At 40.4% G+C, this 14113-nt stretch overlaps 1 protein-coding gene across 4 annotated transcripts in view; it reads left to right on the plus strand.

Annotated features, from left to right (window-relative positions):
- The window catches only part of HEG1 (heart development protein with EGF like domains 1), a 78155-nt gene that overhangs the window by 19093 nt on the left and 44949 nt on the right, over nucleotides 1–14113 (plus strand). For 3 of the 4 annotated variants that reach the window (XM_042445003.1, XM_042445005.1, XM_042445004.1), the window contains exons 2-3: nucleotides 9761–10123; nucleotides 10785–11096. The exons of the other annotated variant lie outside the window; for it this stretch is intronic. In XM_042445003.1, the coding sequence (XP_042300937.1) occupies nucleotides 9761–10123; nucleotides 10785–11096 (675 nt within the window). The remainder of the gene's footprint in view (nucleotides 1–9760; nucleotides 10124–10784; nucleotides 11097–14113) is intronic. 4 annotated transcript variants of the gene reach the window in all.

Raw genomic sequence — 14113 nt, forward strand, 5'->3', positions numbered from 1 at the left:
TATAGTGACAGATGGAGAGTGTAGCCAGAAAATAGGACAGCATGTATGTTGGCTTCATATTTTTAATAGCTTTTTTAAAAAATATTTTTTTAAAAAAAATAGCATTTCTTTTTAATTTCAAATTTTATTTATTCATTATTAAGTATTAGGCCCCATTCCCACTGGGCATATAAAGCGGCATATTTCACTGCGATTCTGACTCAGATCTTTTTTCCGAGTTGTATTCAAATCTGGTACTTTGTTCCCATTACGAAAGGGTGTTTTTTTACTCATATTCTCGTTCCCATTGAAATTTTCTCTGTTATAATTTGAAATAGACTTTTTTGCTCCCCGTTCCCATTGCCCTTCCAGAACCTCTTTTTTTTAAGCAGCTGTCAATCAAGCGCCTTGGCGCTTGATGTCATAGTGACGTCAGTTGTTTTGATACATTTTAGCACAGGCTATTTTTGTTCCCTGTTCCCATTTGTGTCTTTCAAACTTGTTTTTCTGTTTGTTTCTTTAAAGCAGTCAATCAATCGCTTAGGCGCTTTTTCCCTCTGGGAAAGGGAGAAGGAGCCTCCATTCCCCCAAGTCCCTTTGCCTCCCAAGCTGTCCTGTGTCTTCCCAGAGCCCCTCTGGGAAAGGGAGAAGGAACCTCCATCCCCCCAAGTCCCTTTGCCTCAGCCATTGCTCCCTGGGCTGTCTGGGGGGTGATCAAGCAGGCATGTAAAAAAAAAGAAAAATAGTTTAAAAATGGTGTTCAATGGCTCTCCTCACATGTCATTCTATGAATGTGGAGCAGGGGGGGTTGCAGGGGAGCGTAATGTGTTTACCATGTTTGGAAGTCAATGTAGCAATTTGCTATGTTTGGACACCTGACAGAGCACCTAGGTCAGGGGTCGGCAACCTACGGCCCGTGGGCCGGATACGGCCCAGCAAGGCCTTGGGACCGGCCCCAGCCTGGTCCTGCCGCCGATTGCTGCCCCCCTGCAGCTTCCGTGCCGCTCCGGGCACCATTTTGAGTTCGGCCCCCCAGTTGTCTGAGGGACAGCAACCCGGCCCCCGGCTCAAAAAGGTTGCCTATCCTGACCTAGGTGATCAAAAGCTTAATTATTTTTAAAATAAATTTGTCTACACACTCGATCGCCTTACCCTGCTTCCCACTCCACTGGGGGAAGGCCATGCATACGGGGGGGATAGCGCCAGTAATGCAGGAAAGAGAACAAAGTGGGTGACACCCCCAGGACAGCCCCCTGAGCACTGCTCCTCCCATCCCCAAGTTCCCAAATCGGACACACCCTTGCCGTTCCCATTCATTTGCCCTGGATCAGACTGGGGAGGTGCAAGAAAAACCTCAGGAAAAGTGCAGTCAAATTAACCCGGGTTCGACCCCCCTGATTTGGGTTTTCACTGGAAAAATTGATTACATGGAGATCAGATACGAATTCCAGTAGGAACGAAACCGGCGTAATGAGGATCGAATGCGCACTCAAATGGGAATGATGCTCCCATAATCCGAGTCTTGATCGGCTATATAAGCCAGTGGGAATGGGGCCTTAGTGACTCTTTTAGTTTCTAGCAATTTAAGAGGAGGAAGAGAGGGCAAGGAACTAAATAAAAATAATAATAATTGTAAGCCATTCTGAAAGCCTATGTGGTGCAAGAGCGGGGTATAATAATTAAAATAAATAAAACAAGAAAATAGTCTTGTTCTATGGGTCATTCTGAGCTGGAGCTTGGAAGTCATGCAAGTAATGTTACTTGTAGTATGTTACTTTTTGGGATGATACAAGCATATTATTATTTTGTTTTGTAAATTAACAAATGGTAAAACACCTAAACTGTAGTAAGTAAGATTTACTTGTGAGTTGTTTTCCTTATTTTGTGCTATTTATCAGTTACCCTGGGGGAATGTGCCACAAATATGAAACTATATACATTTCAACAAATATAGTACTGCAAGCAGAAAATTGTATATACTGTTATTTGGCATCTATATCACAATAAAATCAACATTAGGCATTGGTTTCAGGATACAATACTGAGTGATTTGCACTGGTGACATCTATGGGTCCATATCAATGTGAATATTTCCTGGCTGTGGGTCTGCTGGTAGCCCAAATGTGCTCCCAAGTCTTATGTGTGATGACTAATTTTTAGTAAAATCTTGCCCTGGGGAAGGGATACATTTCTAAACCTTTAAAGCTTATTACCTTGCACTTGGCTTAGGTGGCTTTATTAATTTACCTAGCATAGGACCACATTTACACAGATAGTGGCTTTTATCCATAGGGTTGCCAGATGTCAGCTCTTCAGTTCTCAGGGTGTGGAGGACAAAGTAAGAGCACTGTTTGGAAAGGTATGTGTGTATATATTTTGCTCATTTTTAGATTTGTAGTTTTTGTTTAAATGGCATAATTTGTGTAACTGTGGTTGATGCTTAATGTGTGATGCTTAATGACATCATTATGGGTTGCCACTTGTAACATCACCCAGGCCTTCTTTTTGTAACATTACAAAAGGACATCCTTAGGTCTCAGGTTTTGACCATGAAATCTTGGGTCCAGGTACAGTCCTGACTTGGCAACCCACATTGTCCTGTGCCTTGAAGTAGTTTCTAACTTATGCTGACCCTTATGTGACCCTAGGGCCTAAATGCAATAAAGGCATCCAACATTGATCAGCTATTCATTATTACATAGTTAATTATTACATACTATTATATATAAACATATAAAGGAATCCTATAAGGCCTAATTACCCTAAAGGCACCAGATCACTTCTGATCTTGGAAACGTAATGGTTAGTATTTAGATGAGAGACCGCCAATGAATACCAGGTGCTGTAGGCTATATTTCAGGGAAAAGGGTAAAACCACCTCTGAGTATTCCTTACCTAAGAAAACCCTATGAAATTCATGGGGTCACCATAAGTTGACAGAAAAGTTGAAGACGCATGTGTGCGCGCACACAAATATGTTGAGCCTATCATGGGGGTTTCTTGGCAAGATTTGTTTACCATCCTCTGAGGCTGAGAGTGTGTCCCAGTGGGTTTCCATGGCTGAGCAGGGGTCCAGCATTTGAACCACTATACCACACTGTTCTCAATGGGTCCGTACAGACAGGCCAAAATAAAGCTGCTTCAGGTCACTTTGGAGGTATGCTGTTTAAATGACACATGCACCTTAAGAGGCCAGAAGCTGCACCAAAGCCGTGCTCCAGTCCTTAGGACTGGAGCATGGTTCTAGCGGAACTTCAGGCCTCTTGGGACGCATGCATCATTTAAACAGCATACCTCCAAAGTGAACCAAAGCAACTTTATTTTGGCCTGTCTTTACAGGCTCAAGTTATCCTTCTGTACTGAACAGGTTGCCTTCCCCATGAAAAAATAATTTTATTCCCTTAGTTATTTCACAGGCCTGTGGGCCCTTTTTACACAATAAGGTCTGCATGCTTTTACAGCCCCATAGAATTGGCTTTCTGCTTTGAGGATTTTTCTCAGTGTTGCTCCTTTCAGGAAAAGAGCAAGGAAGGAAACTGAAACAGTCCAGATTTAGGAGCAAAGCTTTTGTTCGCATAAACTCCCTTGGCTCCAAAACAGCCTCCACCCATAATCATTACATCCGCAGCAGGGCTTAAAAACACAGTCCAGAGACGCTTTTCTAGTAGCTGATAAAGGAACAGACTGAAGTGTGTGCCCACCCTGTGAGGCAGGAGAGGCCGACTCTATTCTTTATTATTCTATTCATCTTAAACCTTGCTACTAAAGGTTTCCTGGACAGACTCAGGAAGGGGGGAATTTGGATTTTCTTTTGTGACTTTTGCCTTGAGTCCTAGGACTTAATTGTGGATCTGGCAGACTGCAAACAGCTTTTATAGCTCCAGTTTCTTTAAGTTTGAATATTGCTCCTTATTTTATGTGGTTTGGTTTACAGAAACACTTCCTGTGTTCACCATCAAGGATCACTTTAACCTTAAGGCTGCCAGATATGTCCCTTCATTTGGGAGGCATTTCTTGTTATCATTTTAAAAATGCCACCACTTATTTCAAACCTTTCCAGTAACTGCATTAAACACAACATATTGCCTCTCATTTTAGAGAGCAGAGTGCCAGAAGAAGAGACACCAGGGTATGGATACCAAGACAAACCTACAAAAGGGAATTGTGGAATATGATCTTTCCATCCCTTTTTTCCTTCCCTCCCCCCAGCAACCAATTGAAATACCTCTCCAGACTGCTGGGGAGCCCCACTGAATAAAGCAGTGAAGGGGAAATGGTGGCATGAGGGCTGATGGGATAGGATAGAGTTCTAAAAATTGGACAGAGGGACTTCCTGGGAATGTTAGCTCTGCTTGCGAATGTGGATATTCACTGGGCTCACTGATTTCATTCCTGATCATTGTGTGGTTAAAGCCACATGGAAAGAAACATGATTCCTGCTTCCATATTTTGTTGTTGTTAACTGCCCTTAAGACGACTCCAACTCATGGTGAAACTTTGGATGAGACATCTCCAAGACCTCTATCTTCCAGTACTCTATTTAGGTCCTGCAGATTCAGGCCCATGATCTCCTTGATTGAGTCCAGCCATCTGAAATGTGGTCTTCCTCTCTGACCAATATTTGATCCAAGATATGGACATTTATTTGACTGATGCATTTATATGATTCATAAAATGTGCCCTAGGTTAACTTCTGAGTACCATGTAAGGTATGGAAATGTGTGTCTTCAGCAGATAGATACACACACACACACACACACACACACACACACACCGTATATAAAAAATGAATTAGTTAGATAAAGCCCATCACATATAATAAATATTTGTGTGAGAGAGACCCCTTGACTAAACCAATGGCAACATGTCCACTAGTCATTCCCTGGTTGGTTGCCTATTTCATGAGAGAGGTAATTGATTCTAGAAAGACACTAATGTGAACAAAAACAGTACGTTCACATAAGAGGGCATTCCAACAGTCCCAAGATGTCTGCATCTGGACCCATAACTCTCCATCTTTACATTAGTACCCATATAATGCCACTTGGCATGTTAGGCTGACTAACTCATGTATCTTGCCAATTCTCTCACATTTTAAAAATTATTTTATGTCTTTGATTGATTGTTTGATTTTTTTTTATCTCATCTTTCTCCCTAAATGAGACTCAGACTAAAATTTAACACATATGTGGGATTATCAACACTCCCTTATTATCTATATTCCCATTCACTGCATGCTCATTGGAGCCAAACACTACAGGCTTTCTGAAACAGTCTGTGAATGTTAAACATCATTACTCCTTACTAACTACATTCTTTGTGTATTCCCCATGTTAATGTAACACTGTGAAAATAATAATAATAATAATAATAATAATAATAATAATAATTTTATGCTAAAAATTAAAATAATTTTAAAGGGAGCATGGAGGCCCTGTTCTTCAGGCACAATAAGGCTTTTGCAAGTCTTATAATTATAATTATCCTGATTTTCATTTTCAGGTTTTAGTAATTAGTTCCAAAATAAAAGAGAAAACAAGACAAGGTTCTAATAATATAATTCTAATAATACAATCTATTTTATTATACATTGGAAATATATATAAAAAAATAAAAGAGATTACTGTATGCATGCTCGCCCAACAAACTTGTTGAGTTTATTGCACAAATAGCTTTAGATAATTAATTCATAAATTAAAAACCAGTGAAGGCACTCTGTCCTTGTGTACATTGATGTTGTGGTATCTGTGTAAAAAAATTAAAAGATAGCCATCTTTCTAGGGAAAAAAACAGTACAGGTATAATCAGTTAACAAGCTGAGCATTACGTTTTTTTAACAGAAGCTAAGGAATGTGTTCCTTGGTAATAGTACTTAAGTATACAATTTGACTGGAATAACATCAAAGGAATGGGGATAAATTCCCCCACAACCAAAAAAGAAGAGTTCAATATTTTTCAACAAACTTTTTATTCAGAACTATATATGCATGTGAAATTAAATAAATGGGTAGGCTAAGCCTCGCTTAACTAAACAAAACCTTTTAGAAACCACTTGCATCCATGAATGACTTTATTTCACCACCTCCACTTTTTTTTACAATTTCTGGCCAAACTTCTAGATCTATGCTTTTTCAACAAGTTGAGGGTAGCTGGTGAGGCAGGCTTATTTGCTCTTATCTTTTCTTTCTGTTTTGATGCTTACATGCTTAGTAAGGTATTTAGGAGGCAGATGCTGTTTACCTTGCCTATTGGATGCAGACACATATTGTTGCAATAGGAGTAACTAGAGTAGAATTCTGCTTTTTCCCAATCTTGTCTGCTGCATTGTTTACTGAGGTTGTGTGCTGGAAGCTGACATCAAGTCTGTGTTTCTCCATCCCTCCTTAACCATCCTCTTAGTGCTGATGTTCACTAAGAACAAAACAAAACCTTCCAACTAGGCAGAGAACAGAGGAAAAGGAGGATGTGGGTGTACATAAAAATACTTTTTAAAAGGAACTTCTTCGTCAGAGAGGCTTTAATTGGGAAATGCCAGTAATCACCAACTGCTGGGTGCATAGTTTCTCAACTATTTTATGTTTGTTGTTAACAGCTGCTGCATTCCTTTGCTTCTTTTCAATAATCCCCCTTTAGGAGTGTTGTCTATGGAAGTTAATTTGAGCTTTGCCATCAAATTGACTGGGAACAGGATTTGAGTTGTGAGCTTATCAGACTATATGAGTTAAGTAGGGTCAGGCCTGAACAGGTTTAGTGGGCGACCTTTGTAGAAAGCCTGTTGGAAGATGTCTGGATAATTTTGACCTCTTAAAAATATTCAATTACACCTTATGGCATTCTTAGCTGCCTTTCTACTTTTGGATGGAGATCTGTTGAGATGCACAGATAAAACATGTAGTCCATTAGCGAGTAGGGAATGTCATTTTGGGAAGATGTTTTAATCTTAACAGATAACAATATACCAACAAAACCAGGATTGTATAAATAAACTACCAATGTATGTATCTTTTTTAGACATGGTGCTAATTATTATTTATTATTATTTATTTATTTATATCTGCTTTTCTCCCAATCTAGGGATACTGCAAACAGGCGTGGCTCCAATCCAGCTAGTCACATAGTTAATTCTCTGTGTTACTGGCATCTCTTTGACATTCTCCTTCTCTTTGTATTTATTCAATCCACTTGCCGAATTATATGACCAAAGGCTTGTTAGTGTTTCTTTTCCCACACAAATCAGCCCTTGAAAATTTGGTGTTATTTTTTACAGACTGCCCAGGTGCCTTTACTAAAGTGTTGGAGAATATGTGATCATGCTGTTGGACTGCAACTCCGATCAAACCTAGCCAACACAGCCAATGATGAGAAGTAATGGGAATTGTGGTTAAAAGAACACCTGGAGGGGTCAACATTCTATTCAACATTCAACATTCTTTATTTTAGTGTTAATTCTTTCCCAAGCCTTCAACACAAGAACCTAACTATGTTTCTGCTTGTTGCTTTGCCTGGTACTCTATCTTGCTTCAGGCAAGCACAACATTGGGAAGGGTACAAGAGGAAGGGCACTTTGGGAAGGGTGACAAGAAGCAGAAATTGTAAAGCTGGGTTGGTGCTGCTCAGAGCTGATATCTATAACAATTCACGTATTCTGACCTGGGAGCAAACTCTTACCATTTTCCACTTCTGGGTAAATAACAGTCTTGCTGCTAAAATCATATGATGATGGAGCAAGTTTGTTTTTGGCAGCTCCAGAAAATAGGGTCCAGAGCAATGGATTCAAGCTACAGAAAAAGAGATTCCACTTCAACATTAAGAACTTCCTGATAGTAAGAGCTGTTTGATAGTGGAACACGCTCCCTGAGAGGGTGGTGGAGGCAGGGGACGATGGGATAGGTCACTGGGGGGTCCCTGGGGCAGGATTGTGATGCAGGAGAAGGCAGAGGATGATGGGATAGCTCGCTGGGGGTCCCTGGGGCCAGGATCGGGATGCAGGAGAAGGCATCCAAAAGCTCCATGTGATATACTCCATGGTTTAGTATGTTTTTAGACTATAAATGATATTTTACAGTTTTAAATTGTTTACCCTGTGTACTATGTTCTGCCCTAAGATCTATTGATATGACAATAGACAGAGTGGTCTTAGTGTTGGACTAGGACTCCAGGGGAGCAGGAGTGGAATCCCAATCAGTCATGGAAATGGACTGGGTGACTGGGAAATCACACTATCTTAGCTTCAGAGAAAGGCAGTGTCAAACCCTTTCTGAATGAATTTTGTCAAGAAAACCCTGTGAAGGGGTTGCGTTAGAGTCACCCTAAGCTGGAAGTGACTTGAAAGTACACAACAACACATTTTTAAAAATTAATTTTGGTTGCTGTGTGTGTGTGTTAAAGAGGAAGAGAGAGCTCAGAATTCATCATCACTCCACAGAGTGAAAAGACCATACTAGGGACTCTGTGCTGGGGAAGGACAGATCTAATGACATGACTGCAGGGATATGGGACACTTGTGTACCAGGCAGTCTTGAATGCTAATTAGCAGAGCTTGAGAAAATGGCTTTCTTAAAGATGACAATTCTTGGAATTCCATAGCCAACAGCGGTCCCAAAAATAATGTTGCCTTGAGCAGGGCTCATTCCTGAAAAAATAATGGAGGGGGGGGGGGGGGGGGGGTTGGAGATGCATGTTTTTGTGTATGGCAACAGTCATACTCCTCATTTCTGGTTGAGAGCTACTATAGAGAGATGATGGCTTGCACTACATATACCAGGTACTGAATTGCAAATTCATGCACTCTGCATCCTGCTGGGCCTTAGAATTTCAATTAGACCAAACTGGCCACAATAAGCAGCTTGTTAAATGAGGACATGCATGGCTTGCTTGTTGTGTGACATTGTCAGATATAAGCAATCTGGACACTTGTGTGTATGCCCTTTGGAATGCTGATAACAGTGATGGAATGTGCGGGCTTTCAACAGAAGAAGGTAACTTATGGTAGACCAGAGTGGACCAGGCTATTGTTGCTGGGAGAATAGCCTTGCCTTTGTCTTGTACAGCCCCAAAAGACCTTTGGGTTAAAGAAATATATTCTCTAAGATTACATCTCCCTGCTTTTGTGTTTAAGTTAAGACTTTCAATCTTTACTTGTGGACAACTTATAAGATTTTGTTGAAGCATGATCATTAAATGCTCATAGCCACTACCAGCTCCCTGGAAGGATGTTAAAAATAATTAGGAGGATAAATTAGGTCACCAGAGTGTGATTGCAAAGCTGGGATACATTCCAAAGCACAGTAATTCATGGATTGTTGGGCTGCTGGATAGATGGGGGAATGTAAAAGCACAAAAGACAGTGGCTTTGTAGAAGCTCTTGCTGAGGACCTATAGAACAGCGGTGATGTGAAAAAATAAGTCCATAATTACTGTATGTCCTGCTTTTATAAACCTATAGAAAATGTGGATGTCCACAATAATTCACATGAGATATAATTGAAGGGGGATGCCATCCATGTGCTGCACCCCTCAACCCCATGGCAACATTATTTTCTGTGTGAGCACATGTACGTACAGTATGCACATGCTCATTCTCTCACACATACTTAAATGCATACTAAGCCATGCACACACATCTTGTGGTACATACAAATATTAGGGCATCTTTATTCAAAAATATACAACTATCTACTGTCCTCTGTAAAGTATGAAGTTGTGCAGAGTAATTAAGATCAGCCCTGTTGGTTCCCCCCCCCCTGTTTTAACTTTTTGTGTTTGTTCCATTTTCTTTCAGCCATCATGAGCAAACAAGAGGTAATGGAGAGACTAGAGAGCCTAGACACTGAAACAAGGACTTCAAATTCTCATACATATAATACAGATGCCTTTCATACCCTTGGCAGTGGCAAAGGAAGGACATTGAGGACAATAGCCAACAGTGCTCCTGCTTCTATAGCTGTAACAGGAAGCTCCACATCTCATACAGAAATGATTAGATCTGGTCATTTAACCCACCATTCATCTTCAGTGATGCGGATCAGAAGAATTGATGAGGCCTCACCAAATACTGTGGATACTGCTAAGTTTGAAACAGTGACTCTCAGGATAAGTTCTCCCAAGATACCAGTTGCTTCAATTTCAGAAGTTAATCACTCAGGTGAGTTTCACTATCAAAAGTACTTGAATAGATTAGCAAAAGCTGATGACACAGCTGAAATGGCAAAGCTTACTGAAGAGGATAAAGGGAAGGCTGATAAGACACAGAAAATATGTGTCTTCCTTCCTTCCTTCCTTCCTTCCTTCCTTCCTTTCTTTCTTTTTAAGAGAAATCACTGGAAGCTACATTCTTGAGTGAAGAAACAGCAGAGAAAAGTTGCTCAACTTTTTTTCTTACTGTTTATTTTTACTCAATTTTTTTTCTGTTGAAATTTTTCTGCATGCTGATTAAAGGCATTCAGACAGCAACAGACTGCAATACTGTTTTGATCAGAAAACCCCTGGCCAATAGAAATTTAAGAAGCAAGCCCCCAAAAAGTTATTTCAGAGAAGTGTATAGTATGCTGAGATTGCTTTTATTTTAAAAGAATTAAAGAACAATAAAAGGGCTTGGAGAATGTTTCACACATTAACATCTGTTTTGGGTACAGGTATAATATAGAGGTGGTATGCCCTGTGCAGCTGTTGAATCAGATAGAATTGATTATGTACAAAGACATCAAAACTGATGGTAGGTGTAGTTTAATAAAACGTGTGGAACACTTCAAAGATCAGCTCATTAGATTTTGATAAGCATTTAATTTTCTTCCTTCATATTTCAGCCACTGAAAGCAGCCACCATATGGATAGCCACTGGAAGGCAGACAGCACAACTTCTGATTTGCAGAACAAAAACAGGAACAGTTCTAACACAACCAACAGCCCTGTAGAAGGACCATCACTGTTTCTTACAGAGAACATCACAGTGGCAGATCCAATTTCTCAGAGGGAAATCACCAGCTCTACTGTTCATTCCCAGTTCCCATCTCAAGCAACACATTCAAGAAGAAGAAGTAGCACAAAGGATGCCACACAACTTGCTGGGTCTTCAGAAGGGACTGTGCTTAACCATTCCTACTTTTACTCAAAGACAAGTATGCCTTTTTAACCCCACTCCCCTGGGGTTCATAGGTTTATTTCTTCATTTAATTGCACACAGTAACATAATAGCAGAGTACTTTAGAACTGGTAAAGTGTAGTGGCATGAGAGCTGTGAGCCAGAAGGGGCACCTATGGACACACTTATTGCTGAAGGAAAGCCAGTATTTTTCAATGTCAGGCGCCTTGTGTCTGCAATGAGTCTTGCACTTTTCTTGTAATGACTTCTGAGATGACATGTCTGAAAATGTTGGGTGCTTTAAAGCAGAATTGTGAGTGCTATGGCCCTCCAGATGTTGTTGGACTTTATGATCCAGCAACCGTAGTCAACATAGCCATTAGTAAGAAGGATGGGATTTACTGTCCAGCAATACCTGGAATACTGCATGACTGCTAGCCCTGCAATAAAGTGCACTAAACATGAAAAGCAATAAATATGATTAATTGGAAGGGGAGAGGGTCTTCTAAAGGCAATGAACCACTATGAAAATTTGAGGACTAGATATTTGACAAGTTGTTTAGCTTAACACAGAAGAAATTATGGTGGGATACAGACCGCCCAAAAAGGGCGGTCTCCCGCCACCCTGGTTTGCTCTGAGAGGGAGCTGCAGCGGACAAACCGCATGGCTCAGTTGCAGAACAAAAAGAACCTGCAAAAAGTGGGTTCTTTTGCGGTGCCTTTGTGATGCCGCAATGCACCAATGGCACACTTGCAGCGTCACAAAGGCACAGGGATGTGTGGACGCTATGTGTCCGTTGCATCAAAATGGCGGTACCCATGTGTACAGGGCACCGCCATTTTGATGCCCCCATCACATGCTAGGGGTAAAGCCAATATGGACGGTGCATCCTTGGCCAACCCCTAGCACGTGACAGGGTCGCCGCAAAGGCCCGTCTAAATCGGGTCTATGTGACAATTTTGATACAACTCAAAAAATTCCCATTCTAGGTTAAATTAGAAATCAGTGCTGCCTACTGATGGTGTGCATAAAATACCTGGATAATGTACTCTTAGTACCCTTCTGGATGACCTTGAGCAAGTCACATTCTCTCAGCCTCAGAGGAAGGTAAAGGCAAATCTACTCTGAATAATTCTTGTCAAGAAAACCTCATTATAGCTTCATCTTAGGATCACTATAAATTGGAAATGACTTGAAGTCACATAGCAACAACAATAACAAAGTTGCATACTGTTTGAGGTACTGTAGGCAGTGGTAATTGAAAAAAGCATGATTTCCATTTGTAAAGGAACTATTTGGAAAGGGAGGCACAACAGTATAGAAGAAATTTGAAAAGTAGTATCTCCTCCAACTTTTTCCTATTCAATCATTCTTAAAGCATGTTGGCTGAACTCCACATGCTTTAAGAATAAATGCTCTTGCTCCAGGGATAGTGCATTCTCCCCATTTGCATGTTTATCCACCAGGCTCTCTCAAAGTACACCAGCTATAATTCTTTGTATCTGGTCTGGCTATCTACTAGCTGTTTACACAGAAACAGTCATAATATTTGATGAATTCATAAATTAGTAGTCAAAGGCATCATTGGCTCTGGAAGCCAGAAGGTGTAGCTGAAGAAATATCTGCAGGCTGCAGTGGATTTTCAAATAACCAGAGGAAAAGGTTCAAAGAAAGGAAATGCATATTTTACTGTAATTTACCAAAGTAGTTTTATAATAGACATGGGCTTTCATCAGCAAGGGTGTCTATGAAAATGGAGAGCAGATAAAAATTTGAGTAATTACTCTGAAGAAGCAGCTAATTATTTCACAGTAGGGCTTCCTGTTTACAGTGTATAAGAGAGAAAATATTTATTGCATTACTTGTTATTTTTCATAATTTTTGTTCCTTTAAAAAATCATTTGAAAAGAATGGCCTAAAAATTGGGAAGAAGCACCCAAAAATTGCTAAAGAAAGTATTTTTGTCTCCCAAAACGAAGACAGCACATACACTAAAATGGGAACAAAACAGAGAAGACTAAGAAGAAAAAAATAACAACTGATCATACCTGTCATATGCAGGGGGCAGGGAGTAATAACATTACCCCTTCTTATGTTATTTTGTAAAAGGGACTTTTTAAATGACCTCACACTGCCCCAGCCCCAAATGTTGTATTTGTAATAGATTATTATTAGACATATTACTCACTTTCTTCCACAGTAATAATTCCAACAAATAAACAAACAGGCAACCTCTTCAGGGCTAAAGTAACAACAGGGACCCTAGAAAGAGTCTGCTTTTTCTGAAAGAAACCTTAGATAAACAGGAAAAAGTATTATCAACAGACAGGACAATGGCATCAGATGGGGTGGGAGAAGTGAGGCTTTGACTGCTAATAAAAAATTGCTGCCTATAGGAACACATCGGATGAGTTATCTGCGATTATATGTCAAATTTTCATAATCTGCAGTGTGTTGTGAAATATTGGTTTTAGCCACAGCTGTTTGTTTTGAATACTGCTTTGCTTATTATTGTGATCTATCTACCTACCGTAAGTCATGGAATGGCTTCATTTAACATTTATGCCAGGGCTGGTTCCAGGTTTGAGGAAGTCATCCTTCAGAAGAGCATCCTCAGATGGATGGCCCTCCCCCTTATGTCAATTGTGTCCTCTCCCACATTTTTTATTTCTCACAATGACTCAGAGCAATACTATGTTGATGGTACCCTACACAGAACAGATTCAAAAGCCAACTGGACTGGCAGTTGATTTATACTTCAACACTGGTATTGAGATAGGTTCCTCCACAACTACACTTGAAAGCAACTGGCCAGTTTAGTGAGTGAAGAGATGGAAAAGAGTAAAGTAGGAGCACCGAAGGACTGCTGCTACTGCCCCAGCATCTGCCTCCTCTGTTTTGCCTAATTCTGGACTGGCCCTGATGGCCATCTACCACTAGCCATATCAGACTCATAGGTAGTCCTCATGGGCTGTACCAGAGTTTGGCAGCTCTGGTAGCTTTCACAACTGCTATACCTGACATTGTTGTTGGCCCGTTCAGTTGCCTGTCAG

Source organism: Sceloporus undulatus, chromosome 1, assembly GCF_019175285.1.
Source record: "Sceloporus undulatus isolate JIND9_A2432 ecotype Alabama chromosome 1, SceUnd_v1.1, whole genome shotgun sequence".
Lineage (NCBI taxonomy): Eukaryota > Metazoa > Chordata > Lepidosauria > Squamata > Phrynosomatidae > Sceloporus > Sceloporus undulatus.